The sequence below is a fragment of the Syngnathus acus genome, chromosome 14 (genome assembly GCF_901709675.1).
Source record: "Syngnathus acus chromosome 14, fSynAcu1.2, whole genome shotgun sequence".
Lineage (NCBI taxonomy): Eukaryota > Metazoa > Chordata > Actinopteri > Syngnathiformes > Syngnathidae > Syngnathus > Syngnathus acus.
The window spans coordinates 4,743,024-4,759,212 of record NC_051099.1 but is presented as its reverse complement, the minus strand read 5'-3'; the positions used below and the strand labels follow the sequence as shown (position 1 = coordinate 4,759,212).

Here is a 16,189-nt window from a genome sequence, read left to right as displayed (position 1 = left end):
AGCATTTACACTATTTTGTTAATCATCCACTAGATGGCAGCATTTACACTATTTTGTTAATTACCTCCCTTTAAGTGCTTTAACATAATGGTGAACGCATTTCATATCTGCTGCTTATCAACCAAACATTATCCGATTGAAATTCATACGTTCTGTTACTATGTGAAAATTGTAAGTTTTGGCTTAAGAGTTGGGTAATGTTTATGAATTTGCACAAAAGATTTTTGATGAGAAGTGACTAAAATACATTAATTTGATCTTTTGTTACCACACGTGCTTGCAGCATTGAATACAAACGAGGTAGCAAAAATTGTCTGTTTATTGAAAATGAAAAAGCATACATTACACAACCCGCGTAAAGTCCACTATAACACGCATACAAAATAAATAGAAAATAAAAGATCACAGAAACACAAATGTGGCCTTGTTCAAAGTAAAAAGCAAAAAAAGTAACAGCAATACTTGAGTCTGCAGTCAAGGAACTCTGCTGAACAAAGGCATAAATGAGCACGGCCATTTTCCCACAAGGTACAAAAATACACAGCATCCGTATTCAAAACATTAGAATCCCACAACTTTTAGACACACATTAAAAGCTAAAAAAATATATGTTTCAAGAAGAGCTAAACCCCAAAAAGGGTCAAATTAACGTACTCTCTTATAAAGAGAGAATGAAAGCAATACAGTAACAACTTGAAATTCTTTTTAACCGTGAATGCGATTCTGGAGCTAAGAGTCGTCGTCAGAAGACAAATAATTGTTTGGATAAGGCTTCTAAATGATCTGCTTCTCTTTTGCATAGATTTTTCATCTCATGAACTAAAACATTGTACATTTATAAAACATTGTGTCAAGTCCATCACACATTCATAAAACTCCACGTGGATGAAAACGGAAAGAATTACATCGTTCTCACTTGGTAAAAAGTAAAATTGCTGTGGAATTGATTCTAAACATCACAGCACAAGTAAATCCCAGTTGTGGCGTTTGAAGCACAGAATTTGAAGCAACTTTGGTTTGACAATAAACTAGATTAACATTTCCTCATGCATCTGTGTACACAACAGCAATACTTTTTCAGAGGAAGCTTGAATGAATTAATGAAGAAGAGAAGCATTTTTTTGGAGGGGGGGGTACCCAAGTGGGCATATAAGCTATACAGATCAATAATTATAAAGCCTTAGTTGATCAGTTCTCCCTTTGGTTGTTTTCTACAGACTTGTGCTCTTTTCAGGGTTGTATGTCATATTGCAATAATGTAAGGTCCTTTGTGATACAATTATGTAACCATCACCGTTCACTCTTCTTTTTTTTTATGGTATCTACTGTTTCGAAAGGTTAAGATACCAAAGAAGCACAAAAAGCAGTTGAAATGCCAGGAAGCAGCTTGCAAACATGGATGCTATTGTTGCAACAGAAAATCAAGCAAGTAAACTTTTAAAATGCTGAAGGTGATCAGAGACAATTAAAATAAAAAAAAAAGGGAAATATATCCCCATAAAATGAAATGAAATCCAGTGACTTGGACTTTTAGCAATTGGAGCAAAATTCAGCCATTTGTCACAAGGCAAGCAAGCCCTTAATACTGAGCTCAGTGCTATCTAACCCCGATGAGGGCATTTTGTTCTCAGTCTTATTGCAGCAACCACCGTCTTTCACCAGTGTCCCAAAGACACGTCCGCACTCATCATCACTCTACAGGGCCTCCGATACCGGTGGTGCTGCTGCTGGTCTTGATGCCAGCCCTGCTAATGTGGAGCCAGGGCAATTTGGCACAGTTCTTGAAGAGCTGCTCGATGGCTACGTGACGAACGTGCAGCTCGGACGCCAGCGAGTCCTTCTCCTGTACGGCCGCAGTCAGCTCCTCGAAGACCTCTGTGGAAGAAGAGGTCATGTCAAATGTCAAAGCAGAGAACATAAATCAAAAACCTGCATTGTCCCTCAAATTTGGACATTGAATGATAGTTGACTTTCTGCAAAACATGAGCGCTGTTCAACACAATCAAGCCGCACTTGCTCAGTCACACCACTTACTTTGAATCTTCATAAGAAGCTGGGTGTTTAAGTGATGGAGCTCATCCACACTCTTTTCAGTCACTAAAAAAGAAAATAAATAAATAATAACAAAATGTGAATCCAGATTCTGTATGAAAAGCAGAGATGCATCTTACATGTTGTCAATATTTATCAGTAGGAATTGAAAACAGGAATGGACACAGAACAATGACCACAAAATGATGTGAACGTGCCGAGTCATGTCGCTCAAGCATTGAAAGTGAAACTTTGCACCAGCGGTAGGTAAATTCCAAATTGGCTCACATTCATCTCTGCTGTGGCCCCGATGCTTGCTCTCGGTCTGCCCTCCCGCTGACGAGGACTCCCGAATGTGAAGAGCTCTCCTGACATCGCTGGACCAAAGGTCCCCTTGCGAGTTCTGCAGCATCCTCAATTCCTGGGCTGTGTAGTCGGGCAGCTGCGGTGCTTCCACCGGTTCCCAGCGGGGGGCGTAGCGAGGCACCTGGGCTTCCGACTGAGGCAGCAGCTTGCGCTCGCTGGGTTGGCTGTAACAGAGAAGCCTGGACCCGCATCTGCTGAGACTGTTGTTGGAAGAGGCATTGTCTTTGTTCTGGGCGTACTGGATGATACGATTCAGTTTTTGGCCGAGGGCCACTTTCATGCCCTCGTAGGCACTTCGGGGGACCTTGGAGTGTGACAGCTTCTGGTTGGCGATGAGGTGACATTTTTCAAAGCAGTCTCTGTGGCCGCGGAGAGACTTTGAATGTAATAAGGTGGTAGCAGAAACACCTGGAAACACACAAACACTAGAATCAAATCGAAAATAAACATTGGTTTTGCATTAATTAAAAATAAATGAATAAATCGGCATGTATCATTCTCCTCATGTAACTTGGATTGTGTGTGGCTTTAAAAGGCTGGGCATGGCCTGGTGAGTGACGTGGAAGTTAACCAATGAGAATGTACAGTTGGCTGTTGTGGATGTTAACCAGTCTGTAACTTGAGTGCTTGGGCATTCGAAAGGTCACAGCAGACAAAGTTAGACGTGTTAATTATTTACAACGGTCAATCAAGCCGCAAGGTGGACTCTGTGATTCTGACGTGAAATGCACCAATAGACAATTAAGAAGCAACCTTGAAGCTTGCTTCTTTTTTTTTCCCCCCGGCACAAATAGAGGGTGGTCAAGTTTGTGCATAAACACTGGAAGCTAAAACTGTCAAGTTGACCCATCACAATCCTCCTGGTAAAGCTGCTTATATGGTGTGGGGGGGCTTAGCAAACGCAGCTTTTAGATTGCCACCATAATGGAAGAGGACAATCTCAATGCAAACAAAATCCAGCAAAAGGGATTTAAATTGCTATTCCCTCCAAGCAGCTTTGGTGGTAATTTCTTGTGTTTCGTTTAAGTTGTGGAACGTATATGTCAAGATAAGTGAATAAACCATACATTGATGTTTTTTTTTTGTTTGTTATTGTTTTTTGAGACCACAGCAGCTCCCTTGTTCTCTGCCGGGTTGACGCTTCAGGCTACGTAATGACCACAGCTCACATGGTGCAGTGGAGCAATACAATGTGTCTTCACCAGTGAGAAATTCCAAATGAAGATAACCCGTTACTCTGCTGTCATTTTTGGAAGTAACAGGAAACATCTCCTCGGAACACCAACAAAGAATACCCTTCCTGATCTTTAATATGTCTTTATATATAGAACTGATTGTGAAACCTTTTTTTTTTTTTTCCACAGAGTCGATATGACTACATACATACACATATTGATGCTCAAAAAGAAAAACAATAGTTGTCCTACCTTCAATGCTGAGTTCAAAGCAAATGTGGCAGAAAGATAAAGTCCCTGTATCTGTCTCCAATTTGCAGACACTGCAGATATTGTCATCATTCAGATCAATGTTTACAAACTGCTCCTCTTCATCCATGGCGCGTAGGGCGACACAACTGTGAAATGGATCACATGGCTTACTAGAAGAAGCTTGCACAACCAGAAAGTTCTTCTATCTTCTTGATGTGCTGTGTATTGCAATCTTTTGTGTCATTTTAATCTAGTGACGTTTCGATCGATTATAATGAGAAATAATGCAACAGATATTAGAGGCCTCTTGACGTAAATGATTCACTGAAACTTTCGCACCCACCAAAGGAAGAATAGGAAAGAAGTAAAGTAACTGATTCTTTGTTTGGTGCAGATGGTTTGTTTGCACGAACGATACACGATTTCCGTTGTATTCGCTTTAGCGACTACACGATTACGTTGGTTATCTTGATTAACACTCGATCAGTTTCCTCGTTGACTGAATAAAGTTGGATGGTGTATAAATAATACGACTGATGGACTGTATGTGTCCATTTCGTTCAAACTGATAACAGCTAACAATAAGTTAAGCTAGTAACAGTAGCTCAAACTAGCATCCCCTCGAGTGGTTACATTGCATTATTCGTCCGTTATTCGGCGTTGAAGAGCACCAAAGTGTCTTACCCAGCGAGTGTCGTCAACTCAACCTTATCATAAAAAGACTGTCCACTGACTCGTCGTCGCCTTTTCGGGCCACACTTTGGTTTACGGGAAGGAACCCTAACATCTGATAACAACCACGCGTCACGGCAAATCCCAAAACACTTAGCAGAAACCTCTTGGCTCTCATCGGAATGTACCACTACTCTACCCCAGGGGGGAGGTGAGAAATATAGGAATTTCTTAACAAGAATCGTTAACACATTAGTAATTAAAACAATAATTATCATTACAGAAACATGTGTATGAAGATATATAGATGAATAGAATATAGGGATACATTATTTTTTTAACGTACTTGTCTCATGTAATACCAACACCCCCCCGCAAACTCAACATGATATGCCCTCCAGATGTCGTCAGCATACATATTTCCATGCAATAATAATAATAATAATAATAATATAATTTAATCCCCATTTACGAGTAATGCACGCACAGGAGAGGGACGCACACTTGCACATATGCATTGGTGCTGATGAAGAAAGAGTCCATAATTCATATTAGATACGCGTAATGCATTATTAATACATTTATTTATTTATTTATTTATTTATTTATTTATTTATTTATGTATTTATTCATTTATTTATTTATTTATTTATTACAAAAATGTATATATTCGGGCGTGAAGCAGAGTTCTCAAGTTTGCTTGAGAGAAAATAAATTGCGCTATCTTGTGGCTAAAAATGGACATTACATCTTGTTATTTCAAAACACTTCTTAACTAAGAAAAATACACAATCAAATTTGACCATCATGACATGTTAGTCAGTGCAATTTTGAACAACAGAACATATTAAATGTTGGGTGGGACTGAGGCAATGCAAAAGACCCGAAAAGCAACTAAGACAAAACAAATCCAAACCATACTCATGCCGCTTTTATAATCACAATCAACAGAAAATGGTAAAAATATATATACTACGTACTATATACGATCAACAATTAAAAAAAAAAAAAAAAGAGACCTTTTATAACTGTACTCTTGTGAAAATACTGTACATAAAACACAAATCCCATCCCTCTTCAAGGCCCCAGGCATTTTTTTTATTTTTAATTCCCAGGGTGTCGACATGATAAATGAAACCTCTGTTATGTTGGCAAAGTTTTCTATTAGCTGGCAGGAGGCGCATGTGTTGACTCAGTACGAGCACAGTTTACCTTGTCGTGACATCATAGTGTGTCTTCCCACCCCTGTGTGGACTTTATCCTCACAACTTGAATCACAAAACATCTCCAGGAAGCAATCACATTAGGCCATAAAAAATGTCTACTGATTCCAAACACATAGATTTGCCACCTGTCACGTGTAACATAATTTCAAACCACGTTTTAACCTTTTACCTAGTAAGCTCAAACTCAACTTCAGTGTTATTGTGCAAGCACTAGGAAACAGGCCATAAATTGTGTACTGTACTCCATTATTGCCGTGTGAGTGCGCCCACGTCCGTGTATTTGCCCCGAGGAGACGAGCACATGTTGTCGCACGCCTTGTGTCTTAAGAGGCGAGGTCTAAGATCTTGTTTAGCTTGTTCCGTCTGGTTCGAATAAATGAGGAGGACGAGAAAAGAGAGGGTAGGGAAAAACAGCTCACAGCATTCGCTTGGATCTATATTATCACATGCTGATAAAGTTTGGTTCATTCATTCATTTTCCGACTTTATATGATCAATAACGTGTTTCTTCTGAAAGATTCTTTTTAAAGTAAATATCACTCCCCGTGTTATACAGTGTGAGTGGAAAATACAATGGCCCTCAGGGGAAGTACAGTAAACAAAAAAACATCATGATTACACACAAACCATCTCATAACTTGTTTACAGAGGAGGGTGGACTTATACACACTATCATAAGATGGGTCATATATTCCATGCTCTGTAATTAACACAGTTGAGTTAATGACAGCCGACATTAGTTACGTGAATGCAGATCCACAGGATTTTACCCTCGGTTGTATCTTACACAAACAGACACAGTCACAACCTGGAGGGAGTGACACCATCATTTGTCATAGACTGAGGGGAAGGAGTCAAATTGCTGAGTGGGAAGACAGGAAAGTAGAAAAAGAAACAAGAAATGAAAAATTAGAATATAAACTCCAAGGACATATATGAAACTTCATTTGCACAATGCACATTTTTTTCATTTAATTTGTCATTAAGTAATGACCTCAAAATAAAAAGACAGTGTTACATTTGTGAGCTGATTGTTAAGATTTTAAAATGGCGGTAAACATTGCCGGTCAGAAAGCATTTTAAGACATTAATAAAACCAACACCATATTTATAGAAAATAAAAGCGTGTGGCTCAATAATGCCACATAATGGGAGCTACTGTAGGTCTGAAAAAATTACCTGGAAGGAAAGGCGTACTCATTTTCAGCCTCTCTGCAAAAACAGGACAATTGCGCATTTGCCACCGTGCAACATGCCTCGGGTTCCAAGTGCCAAGTCTGCAGGGCGTCTAGGTTTTGTGATGACACGTTTGAATCAACAGGCAGCAATTGTAAAAAACGTCAGCACCCTCACTCATTTCTTAATCAGGCATGCATCATGTGATCCTCCTCCGGGCCAGTTCCCATGATGCTTGCCAACCTGAGCGTGATCTATGGGGTCGGGAGAGCAGACAACCCTGTGATTTCACTCAAGATGAGGGTGGAGATGAAGACATGCCAACTCGGCCTGTTGTCAAGCGCGATTATTGTTTCTCACATGCCGGTGGTTGTGAGAACTAAATCTGAGACACGTGAAACAAGATATTCTATTGCTTATAAATAGACTGTGGTTGATGGACATTCAAATTGTGAACTGTGAGTTCCAATTATTGTGAAACAGAACTCCAAAAAAGATCAGCAGAATTAGAAAAAAAAAATGGTGTTGCAGATGGTTGTGTAGAATGTCAAGCAATTGCGTGTATAGAGCCTTCACAGGTATTTTAAAAATGCCTTTCTTTTTTTTAAGATGTTCTGTATTGATAGCATGTATTTTGGCAATTACAAAATCAATGAAGACAAATAAGTTGAGAAATGAGCAAATTACATCTTTCATGGGAACATTGACCCTCCCAAGATGGCCGCCACATAGGCTTCCCTGACTTGCAGGCGTTATCCGTAAGTCATTTGTTGAGTTCTTCCAATTTATAATTTTAGGGAATTTGTATTAATCTATGTTCACAAACTGGTGAAATCATAATTACAGCGAATATTTGCGTAAAAAAAAAAACTAGGCCGTAGAATACTATCAAGGTATTTTAATGACATCCCTGATGTAGCACTGATATGCAACAGGCATAGAACATTGTCAAACCTTTTCAAAATCCATGATGACTCAAACAATAAAAAGGTAATCAGTTATTTACAGTGCAAAAAAGTTTTTATACCAGATTTTATCCTAGCAAATAAAAAAATGGGTAAAAAAGTAAATTCTATATGTCATAAATACACATTTACATGGAAGCTTTTGTAAGCATCATAAAATGCTAAGAGCAGGTGTTTAGCATATTCTGGTCCATTGATCGTCTAAGCACCACATGGGCATTGGCAATTAATACTATACACATTCATATATTTTTTTAACAGTTTTGTACGCATCTTTTTCCAGTTAGCACAAAGCCGGTGCACATTGTGTGGTGGTCGCCTGGGGATTGTCATTGCGCTCTGTTAGTTTGAGAATAACGACTCTCCTCTGAAGTGATTTGACTGACTCTGCTGGCTGCTCGGGCTCAAGCGGTGCCAAACCTTTGCTAATTAAGTCCTCTGGCAAGTATGGCTCCGGTTCCAGCTCATTTGAAAGAGCACCCCCATCTGGACAGTGAAGGAAGAGTTCTTTCAGAACCGCACACTGTCCGTTTTCTGCCGCCAGGCGGTAGGGGCTGCGTTGGGCCCGGGTCACTTTCAGAGGATCGGCCCCTTCTTCTATTAACATCTTGACTGTGGCTAGGTGACCTCGCTGGGAGGCCAAGTGGAGAGGAGTAAATCCTTGGCTGTTCTCGGCGTGGATATCCGCGTGGTGTTTGATCAGGAGGCGGGATGTGCTGGTGTGACTGGTTTCTGCCGCGACATGCAAGGGCGTGTTTAATTCCAAGGTTTTCATGTGAATGTCTGCCTTCAGTTCGATTAGCATTCGGGCCACTCGGTAGTGCCCCCTCTGGCAGGCGAAATGCAGTGGCGTGCGTCCGTCCGTCGTCTGACCGTTGACGTCGGCGCCGGCCTGCTTTATCAGGAGTTTCACGATTCCCAGGTGACCCTGCCAGGCGGCGAAGTGCAGCGCCGTCCAATTGTCCTTGCCCTTGATTCGAACGTCGGCGCCGCGGCTCAGCAGCACGCGGACGACGTTCTCCTGGCCGTGCTGGCAAGCCACGTGAGCGGGAGTTCGCCCCTGACCGTCGGTCTCGTTGATGGCCGCCCCGCGGTCGAGCAGCAGGCGCGTCATGGCCTCGTCGCCATTCTGGGCCGCCCAGTGCAAAGCTGTGAACTGATCCTCATCCTTGGCGTTGATGTTGGTGCTCCGCCGACCCAGCAGAAGTTCCGCCAGTGGCTTCAAGTGCTTCTCGGTGGCCATGTGGAGGGGGGTGGAGCCCCGCGAGTTGGCGAGATTGGGATTGGCGTTGTTCAACAAAAGGAACTTGATGGCTTCCTCATTGTCCAAGGTGACGGCGTGATGCAGGAGGCTGCCTCCTCCGTCGAGGCGAAGGTCAACATCCTGCGGCTGGAGGATCTTCATCAGCTTCGCAATGTCCTTGGTTCTGATGGCGTCACATAACTTCCTTTTGTGAACCTCGGCAGAATCTACAGAGTGGAAAGAAGATACCGTTTAAAAACATTAGCTGCTATTCGTCCTTTGACTTTAAGGTCAACTCTTACCGATGGTGCTTTCCTTCTCAAAAGAGAGCGTTATAGAGTCTTGCGAAGAGAAGGCTGAATCTGCGGAGGACATGCCAGACAATCTCTTGCAAGTATTCTCTTTGCTGCGGCAATTTTCTTCCTTCAGTCGATCAAAGCTCCTGGAGATTCCAGAATCCACCTGGGTCAACAGCTCGGACAGACTGTAGTCTTTTTCGGGCAACATGGCCGAGACCGGACGAACTGCTTGCTTATCGTTTTTAACCTGTGGAGAGAATAGAGCAGAAGATCAAGAGCTGCTTTCAAGCTATGGCGGAAAAAGGCCACGTTTATTTTAATATTTGTAGTTCACTTGAAAATGACCTATATTTAAATTCAGAATCTTTCATTTGAACAGACTGATAAATATTCAGTAATAACTGCCAATTTGGGCTTTGGGGCACCATATTTGTCTTGTCACAAAATCAACAGTGCACAGAGCAGACAGGCTGAACAATCAGTTAACATTCTTCCTTGGCCACGTCACTGTTCTAATCAAATATTCACTCAGGAAATAAACTGACATTTAGCCATGAAAAAAATAAAGACAATTATATTCATTCATCCACACATTCTTAAACAACAGATGCTGACAATAAATAACCCTCATACCTGTGAAAAGTGTTTTTAAATTGTTTTACATGTTACATTTATTTATAATGACCATTTAGTTGCTCTTGCTTCCCCTACCTTGTGGTGAAGGGACAGCCCGTCACAGGAAGTAGACTCGGACTCTGGCAAAGTCGGAGTCTTGGGCTCCTCTTGAGGTTTACAACACAGAGCTTCAGCTTCCGATGTGATTTCTGGACGAATCAACAATCATAAATAAAATAAATTCACTTTAAAACAAGATAAAGCAAAAAAATAATAAAATAAAATAAAACTTACCCTGGAAGCTGGGTCTGGCCTCAGGACTAGTTGCCCAGCAGCGTTGCATTAGACTTAGGAAGCCAGTACAAGCAGTAGGACGGCTCCGCGGCACTGCACCAAGATCTGGACGCGCCCCTTTCACCACCTTCACCATGATCTGCAAGATGTTGTTCTCTCCTTGGGGAAAACACATTTCATATAGATTACCTGATGACTATATTGTATGGTAGCAAAATCTTTTTTTTTTTTTGGTAGAATACTTTTTCTGTATTACATTGGTCTCACCTTGATAAGGTTTCTTCTGAGTGAGGATGCCCCAGATGACAATGGAAAAACTGGGGAGGAAATATAGCATGGGGATTTAACGACAGACAGAGTAGTAGTTTATTCGAGGCTTCCAAAAAAACAAACAAAAAAAAATCCAACCTGTATATGTCATGTTTAGTGTCAGACACTCTGTCTTTCTCAATGATGCTTTCAGGTGGCAGGTAGGCGATGGTACCGCAGAAGCCGTCCCGACTGATGTCATCGGCTCGTGACAGCCCGTTCCAGCGAGCCAGGCCAAAATCTGATATCTGTGAGAAAGAGAAGAGACCAGATAAGGGACCTTAGCAAGAAGACCCTGAGTACCCATCTCATAGGAGAGGAGCAGCAAAGCTCCAGGGGCCATGTCCCAGCATGCAGCAGATGCAGGAGAGGCTGGTCCTTCAGAATGAGCACGCCCACGCACAGTCACACACACGCATAGACAGTCACAGGAACTAAAGGAATCCTGTAGGGACAAGCCTGGAAGAGGTGTTTACATGCAGCTATTACAGTTAAATGGATGCTTCCCGCCTACTGCATTCATTTCCATTGAGCTGCTCAGAATAAAAAGACAATGCGATGGGCGTCATTTTCAAACGGATCAACAGGAAAGGCAAGGCAGGGTCAAATTAACGGGTAGTTTCCTGGATGAAAACAAGTTAACTTAATCACAGGCACATCATTTATTTATTTATCATTTATTTAAAACATAAAAACATTTTATTGTGCATTGATGGAATGCAAGTAGTAAATAAGTATGTGAATAGTTTTGTGTTTGAGTTATTCTTTTAAACATTAATTTGTGAAATTACAATGCTTTGATTTTAGCCTCAAATAAAAAAGTTAAAAAATAATTAATAATAATAATAAAGAAATAAAAATAAAAAGTGCTAAATATGAAATTATCATGGAAAATTGTATTATGATGATCTGACGCACTATTGGATCTGACGGGGCCATCACAATTTGACCCGTTCAAAAATATTTATGATCAAATGATTTGATATGCAATAAGTGGATATCACACCTTGACGTGGTAGTGGGCATCCAGCAAGATGTTGGCAGGCTTCAGGTCCAGATGGAGCAGGGGCGGGTTCATGCAGTGTAAGAAGTTCATCCCCACAGCCGTCTCGTGGATGATACGGAAGCGGAGCTCCCATGGCAGCGGCTCCGTAGCCAGCAAGTTTTCCAGGGAACCCGTCTCCATGTATTCCATCACCAGACCCTGAGGATCCTCGCAGATCCCATACACAGGCAAGATGTATCGGAACTTGGCTGCTTCCATTTTCTTGGCCTCTTCCAGCAGCTCTGACCGTTCCCTGAGCAAATAACAAAATGGAAGACCACATTAGAAATTGCTAGCTAGAAAAAAATATTCATTCATTGCTGCTTTATTGGTATCTAAAAGAAAAATGTAACCTAAAGAGAGTTCAAATATATCCATCAGCATAAACCATCTTTTTCCCAAGCTGTTGTTTGAATAATCCTAATCGATATTTAAGTCAACAAACGTGCAATGTTCATCTTCTTTAATCACATATTTGAGTGAGCCTCTTAGAAAACATTAACCAAATCATTTGGAGGCTCATGCTTTGCTCACTGACCTATAATATTTAACTTCAGGCCCAAATCAAATGTCAGGAGCCTGCATGTCATGCTGACTAGATTAACAGTTAGGGTAAATGTTTACTAGCATTAACCTTGGAGCCAAGACCTTGTACACTTTTAAACTATTTTAAGAATGAAACAACGAACAAATAAATATAATTCAGTTAATTTCAGTCGGTGCTTTATTTTTTAATACATATAAATGCTTGTTTTATTTTTTTATGCATAATGTGTCAAGATAAGTGGTTTGCATATACTAATTGTTTTATGAAACCTGAACAAATAAAATGATAAAGATTTATTTGAATTATTTTTCAAATTTAGGGACTAAAGAAGTTTTTTTTTTTAAGCACATTTTTTAGCCCATTCCAAATGAGCCTGGAATGCTGCAGGTGAGTGAACGCTCCTGTTTCGTGTTGCTCAACCTTTGCTAAGCTGCCGTTATCTACCCGCTGGCCCCGTTGACATCACTGCAACACAATTCATGCACTCAGAGCAAATATCTCAGGCAAACGCCGTTTTAAAAATACAACCTCTTAATGGGCTTTAGATAAAGATAAATTTTTGTGATTTTGGAATGCGTGGGAAAGACCAAAGTACCTGAGTGGGAATTTTGCCTTTAGTGAAATGATAGAAGCTTCAGATTGAATTTAGAAACCTAAGGTGGGAAATTTAGAATATCAATAATGATATTTATAACTCATATGTTTCAGATGGCTCTCCTTGTCTCAGCTAATGATTCAAAGTTGAAGCAGCTTACCAAGCATGACTGGCATTTTTTTAATCAGTTGGCACGCAACTTCTGCCTAGCAACTGATAATCAGTAACAATAATGGCGCATCAACCATTTGCGTAAGCAACATACCAGGAAAATTACAGTTGTCTGGTGTTTTTTTTTTTAGCATCCAATCCGTCTTTAGACATCAATGACGTTAATCATAGACATTTGGAATTTTCTAAAAATTGTCCTGTTTGTTCTCACTTGTGAACTGTCTACCATGCAGATGATTATTACAAAACTAGGATTCTAATTTGAATCAAGCTGACCACTCGAGTAACATAAATCAACAGGTGTCTCAAAAGATTAAAAAAAGGACACACAGAGTGCTTGAAAGTCAGAAAAAAACAAAATAACACCGACTAAATACAGACAGTTTATGTAATCTTTTCATTGACGTGCATACTTGTGTTGTGTCCAATTAATGATTGCTCCTTGTTGAGTGTAAAATACATGAAAATAAAATAATGCAAACTCTCAGAAAAAAAATGTTCAGGCATTATATAAGAATATGGGCATTGACTTGTTGCCCAATCTTTCACTTGTTGCAAACAGGACCAAACAATGTTCCCAACAGGCCCGGTAGGACTGGTTTTACAGCTTCTATTATTGTGTGTGTCACACAGCAGCGGCAGCAGCACAAAAGGTGCCTTTGAGTCTTTTGCAGGTCAGTGAAGGAGCAGGCTAAATGTCCTGAATATGTACTTTGGAGATGTTTAGGGTTGATAACATCTTGGCTTCGGGTTCAGCTTGGGAGTTGCGCCACAACCTTGGGGGGGAAGTGTACTAAAATCGTCACTTCACTTTAGTGATCTGTGAGTTGATGTGTGCAAAGTAACAGTTCATTTCTAATGCTCACATAAATTAAATCATATTTTCAAAATTAAAAATGGTTTTGCTATTTATACACTATGGATGAGCGTTTGTGTCTCTTTAACATCAATTCATTGATTAAGTATTTGTATTAATGGGATAAGAACTCTTGTTTCCGTGCCAATGCAGTAACAAGAAAAATTAAAAATAGTGTCTTTGTGGCTGTAGTTCACATTAGGTCGTTTATATTTAGCCTGCAAACTAGTTGAGACTGAATCAACAGCTGCTCTGGTGGCTTTAAGATGTTAATTCCACACCATTTACATACTTTGCATTGTTGAGTAAATTTGGGCAACGTCATTTTCAAAACAACCCCTCCTTTGGATAGACGGCTGATTATATCCGTTTTAAACAAAGGTGAAAATTTGCATTTCTAGAATGGAAGAATATTTTTACCAACATGAAGGTGAACAGTGGAAAAAAACATTGCATAGTAGTAGAATGCAGTTTTCAAATCACAAAGGCTACAATTGGTTTAAAATATATACATTGTATGTAAAGTTTATATAATTCTTTATATAGTGTTTACGTAAATTCAGACAGTGCTTAAAAAGTTCACATATTGTTTTGGGAGACATGGAAAGATGAAATGATAAAGTCACTGTTTGCATTGTCTAATTTATGACTTACTGGTTTATGATTTACTGGTTTATGCCATAAAGTTTTGTTGTTGTATTAAACTTTAATTAATAACTCATTTTGAAGTAGATAAACTGTCTTTATATAAACTGTCTTTAATATTAATTCATGGTTATCTTTTTAGCATAAGCCTAGCCTATAAAACCAAAAATATTTATGTATAAATCGGATTGTTTTGGTGATGCAGATGAATTTATTGATTGTGCTTTTTAAAATAAATAAATAAACCTTGCAGGAAAAAAACACACATTTTAAATCCCAATAAGAGGAACAAAAATCATATCAGATTAATTTTCAATGTCATTCAGTTCTAATCTTATTCAATGACAGAAATGAGATTTGATGACATCACTCCAAGACTTACTTGTCATCCACATGAAGGCAAGGAGGGCATTTGATAGCCAGCCATGTTTTCCACTGAACATGCCGGACTTTGTATACTTGTCCAAATCCACCTGAGCCAATTTTCTCCCAACTGCAGAACTCAGATGAATCAAAGGTCCTGAGCAGTCCCATATTCCCATACGGTAAATCGGGATCATCCATATCCGTGCTGGCAAAGCAACTGGAAGGGATCAACTCCTCTTTTCTCCCCGGCACAAAGTGTACGAGTGATCAACCAAACTGAGCTACTTGTGAGCACTTCCTTGTTTTTCTTTTTGTCTAACCCAGCCTGGCCTCTCCCTCTCTTCAGGTGTAAAAGAGGGTTGAGCCTCCTGCTGTGACATCATTTCCTGCTTTGACAGCATCATGCACAAATGGAAGCGTTCACAGGATCCACCATGAAGGCCACAAATCCAGATATACTCTTATTTCTGGTGGTCAAATGGAAAATATATTCATAGTCAGTGAAATCAAGAATGTGTCATCTCACATACGTAATCTTGTGTCAATGTAGGCCGGAAAGTTGGCAGAACAAGGAGGGGTCATCTGATAACAGTCACCCGGTTTGCGCAATGTACTCAAGCTCAGCAACAGTGAGAATCAAGTTACTTTCTCGCTGTTGCCTCTGGTCAAATGTGCCAGCAATATGTACAAAGAAGCAGGCAGTTAACAGGACTAAATTATGACAATATGAGAAAAAATTGAAAAATTGAGGGGGAAAAAAATCTGAGACTATGTTCACAAGTTGATTGTATGTACATTATCATTTATTTCACATTGCGTTTATGTTATCAAGTTCAAATTAACAATTCCACACTCGATCTTCCCCCAGAAAACATAAAACTATTAATATTATATTGTTTTCCATATCTCCTTCTTTGATGTTACAAATAAAATGCTAAATACTAAACATGTATTGTATATCAGACTCATCCACTTGTCACTTTAGTTACATTAATTCTTTGTAATTTATTTGCAATTAGATTTAATACCTTCGTAGTGACGTGAGGTTGTTGTCTTCAGCACGCTACTGCCACCAAGCGGTGAGGAAAAAAACCACACTCCACGCACTTGAGCAGAAAAAGATATGGTTAAAATACAAATTCACAATAAACACAATAAAAACAAAAATAAAAAACATTTTAGGTCATCATCATATTCACCGTCTTAGGGATTCTCCATTAGATCTTGTCAAGCGATAGTTGGGCTTGAAATCGTCGACTTCATTTATGTACTTTGATTTTATGTCGTCAAGAGGAACTTGTCCTAATCGAGAAATAATTTCAGGTTCTAAAATCACTGCAA

General features: G+C 39.8%; 2 protein-coding genes across 2 annotated transcripts; both read right to left on the bottom strand.

Annotated features, from left to right (window-relative positions):
• Nucleotides 1–301: 301 nt before the first annotated feature.
• Nucleotides 302–4,660, bottom strand: c14h21orf91 (chromosome 14 C21orf91 homolog). Its single transcript, XM_037270610.1, has 5 exons — nucleotides 4,509–4,660; nucleotides 3,825–3,970; nucleotides 2,320–2,805; nucleotides 2,035–2,097; nucleotides 302–1,875 (listed from the first exon to the last, which is right to left on the bottom strand). Exons 2-5 carry the CDS (start codon nucleotides 3,949–3,951, stop codon nucleotides 1,691–1,693), a joined length of 861 nt encoding a protein of 286 aa, XP_037126505.1. The 5' UTR covers nucleotides 3,952–3,970; nucleotides 4,509–4,660; the 3' UTR covers nucleotides 302–1,690.
• Nucleotides 4,661–7,510: 2,850 nt separating this feature from the next.
• On the bottom strand, nucleotides 7,511–15,166 carry ripk4 (receptor-interacting serine-threonine kinase 4). The gene is made up of 8 exons (XM_037270516.1): nucleotides 14,865–15,166; nucleotides 11,630–11,921; nucleotides 10,723–10,871; nucleotides 10,582–10,631; nucleotides 10,315–10,473; nucleotides 10,117–10,229; nucleotides 9,409–9,652; nucleotides 7,511–9,333 (listed from the first exon to the last, which is right to left on the bottom strand). The coding sequence occupies exons 1-8, from the start codon at nucleotides 15,044–15,046 to the stop codon at nucleotides 8,147–8,149; spliced, it is 2,376 nt and encodes a 791-aa protein (XP_037126411.1). The 5' UTR covers nucleotides 15,047–15,166; the 3' UTR covers nucleotides 7,511–8,146.
• Nucleotides 15,167–16,189: the final 1,023 nt, after the last annotated feature.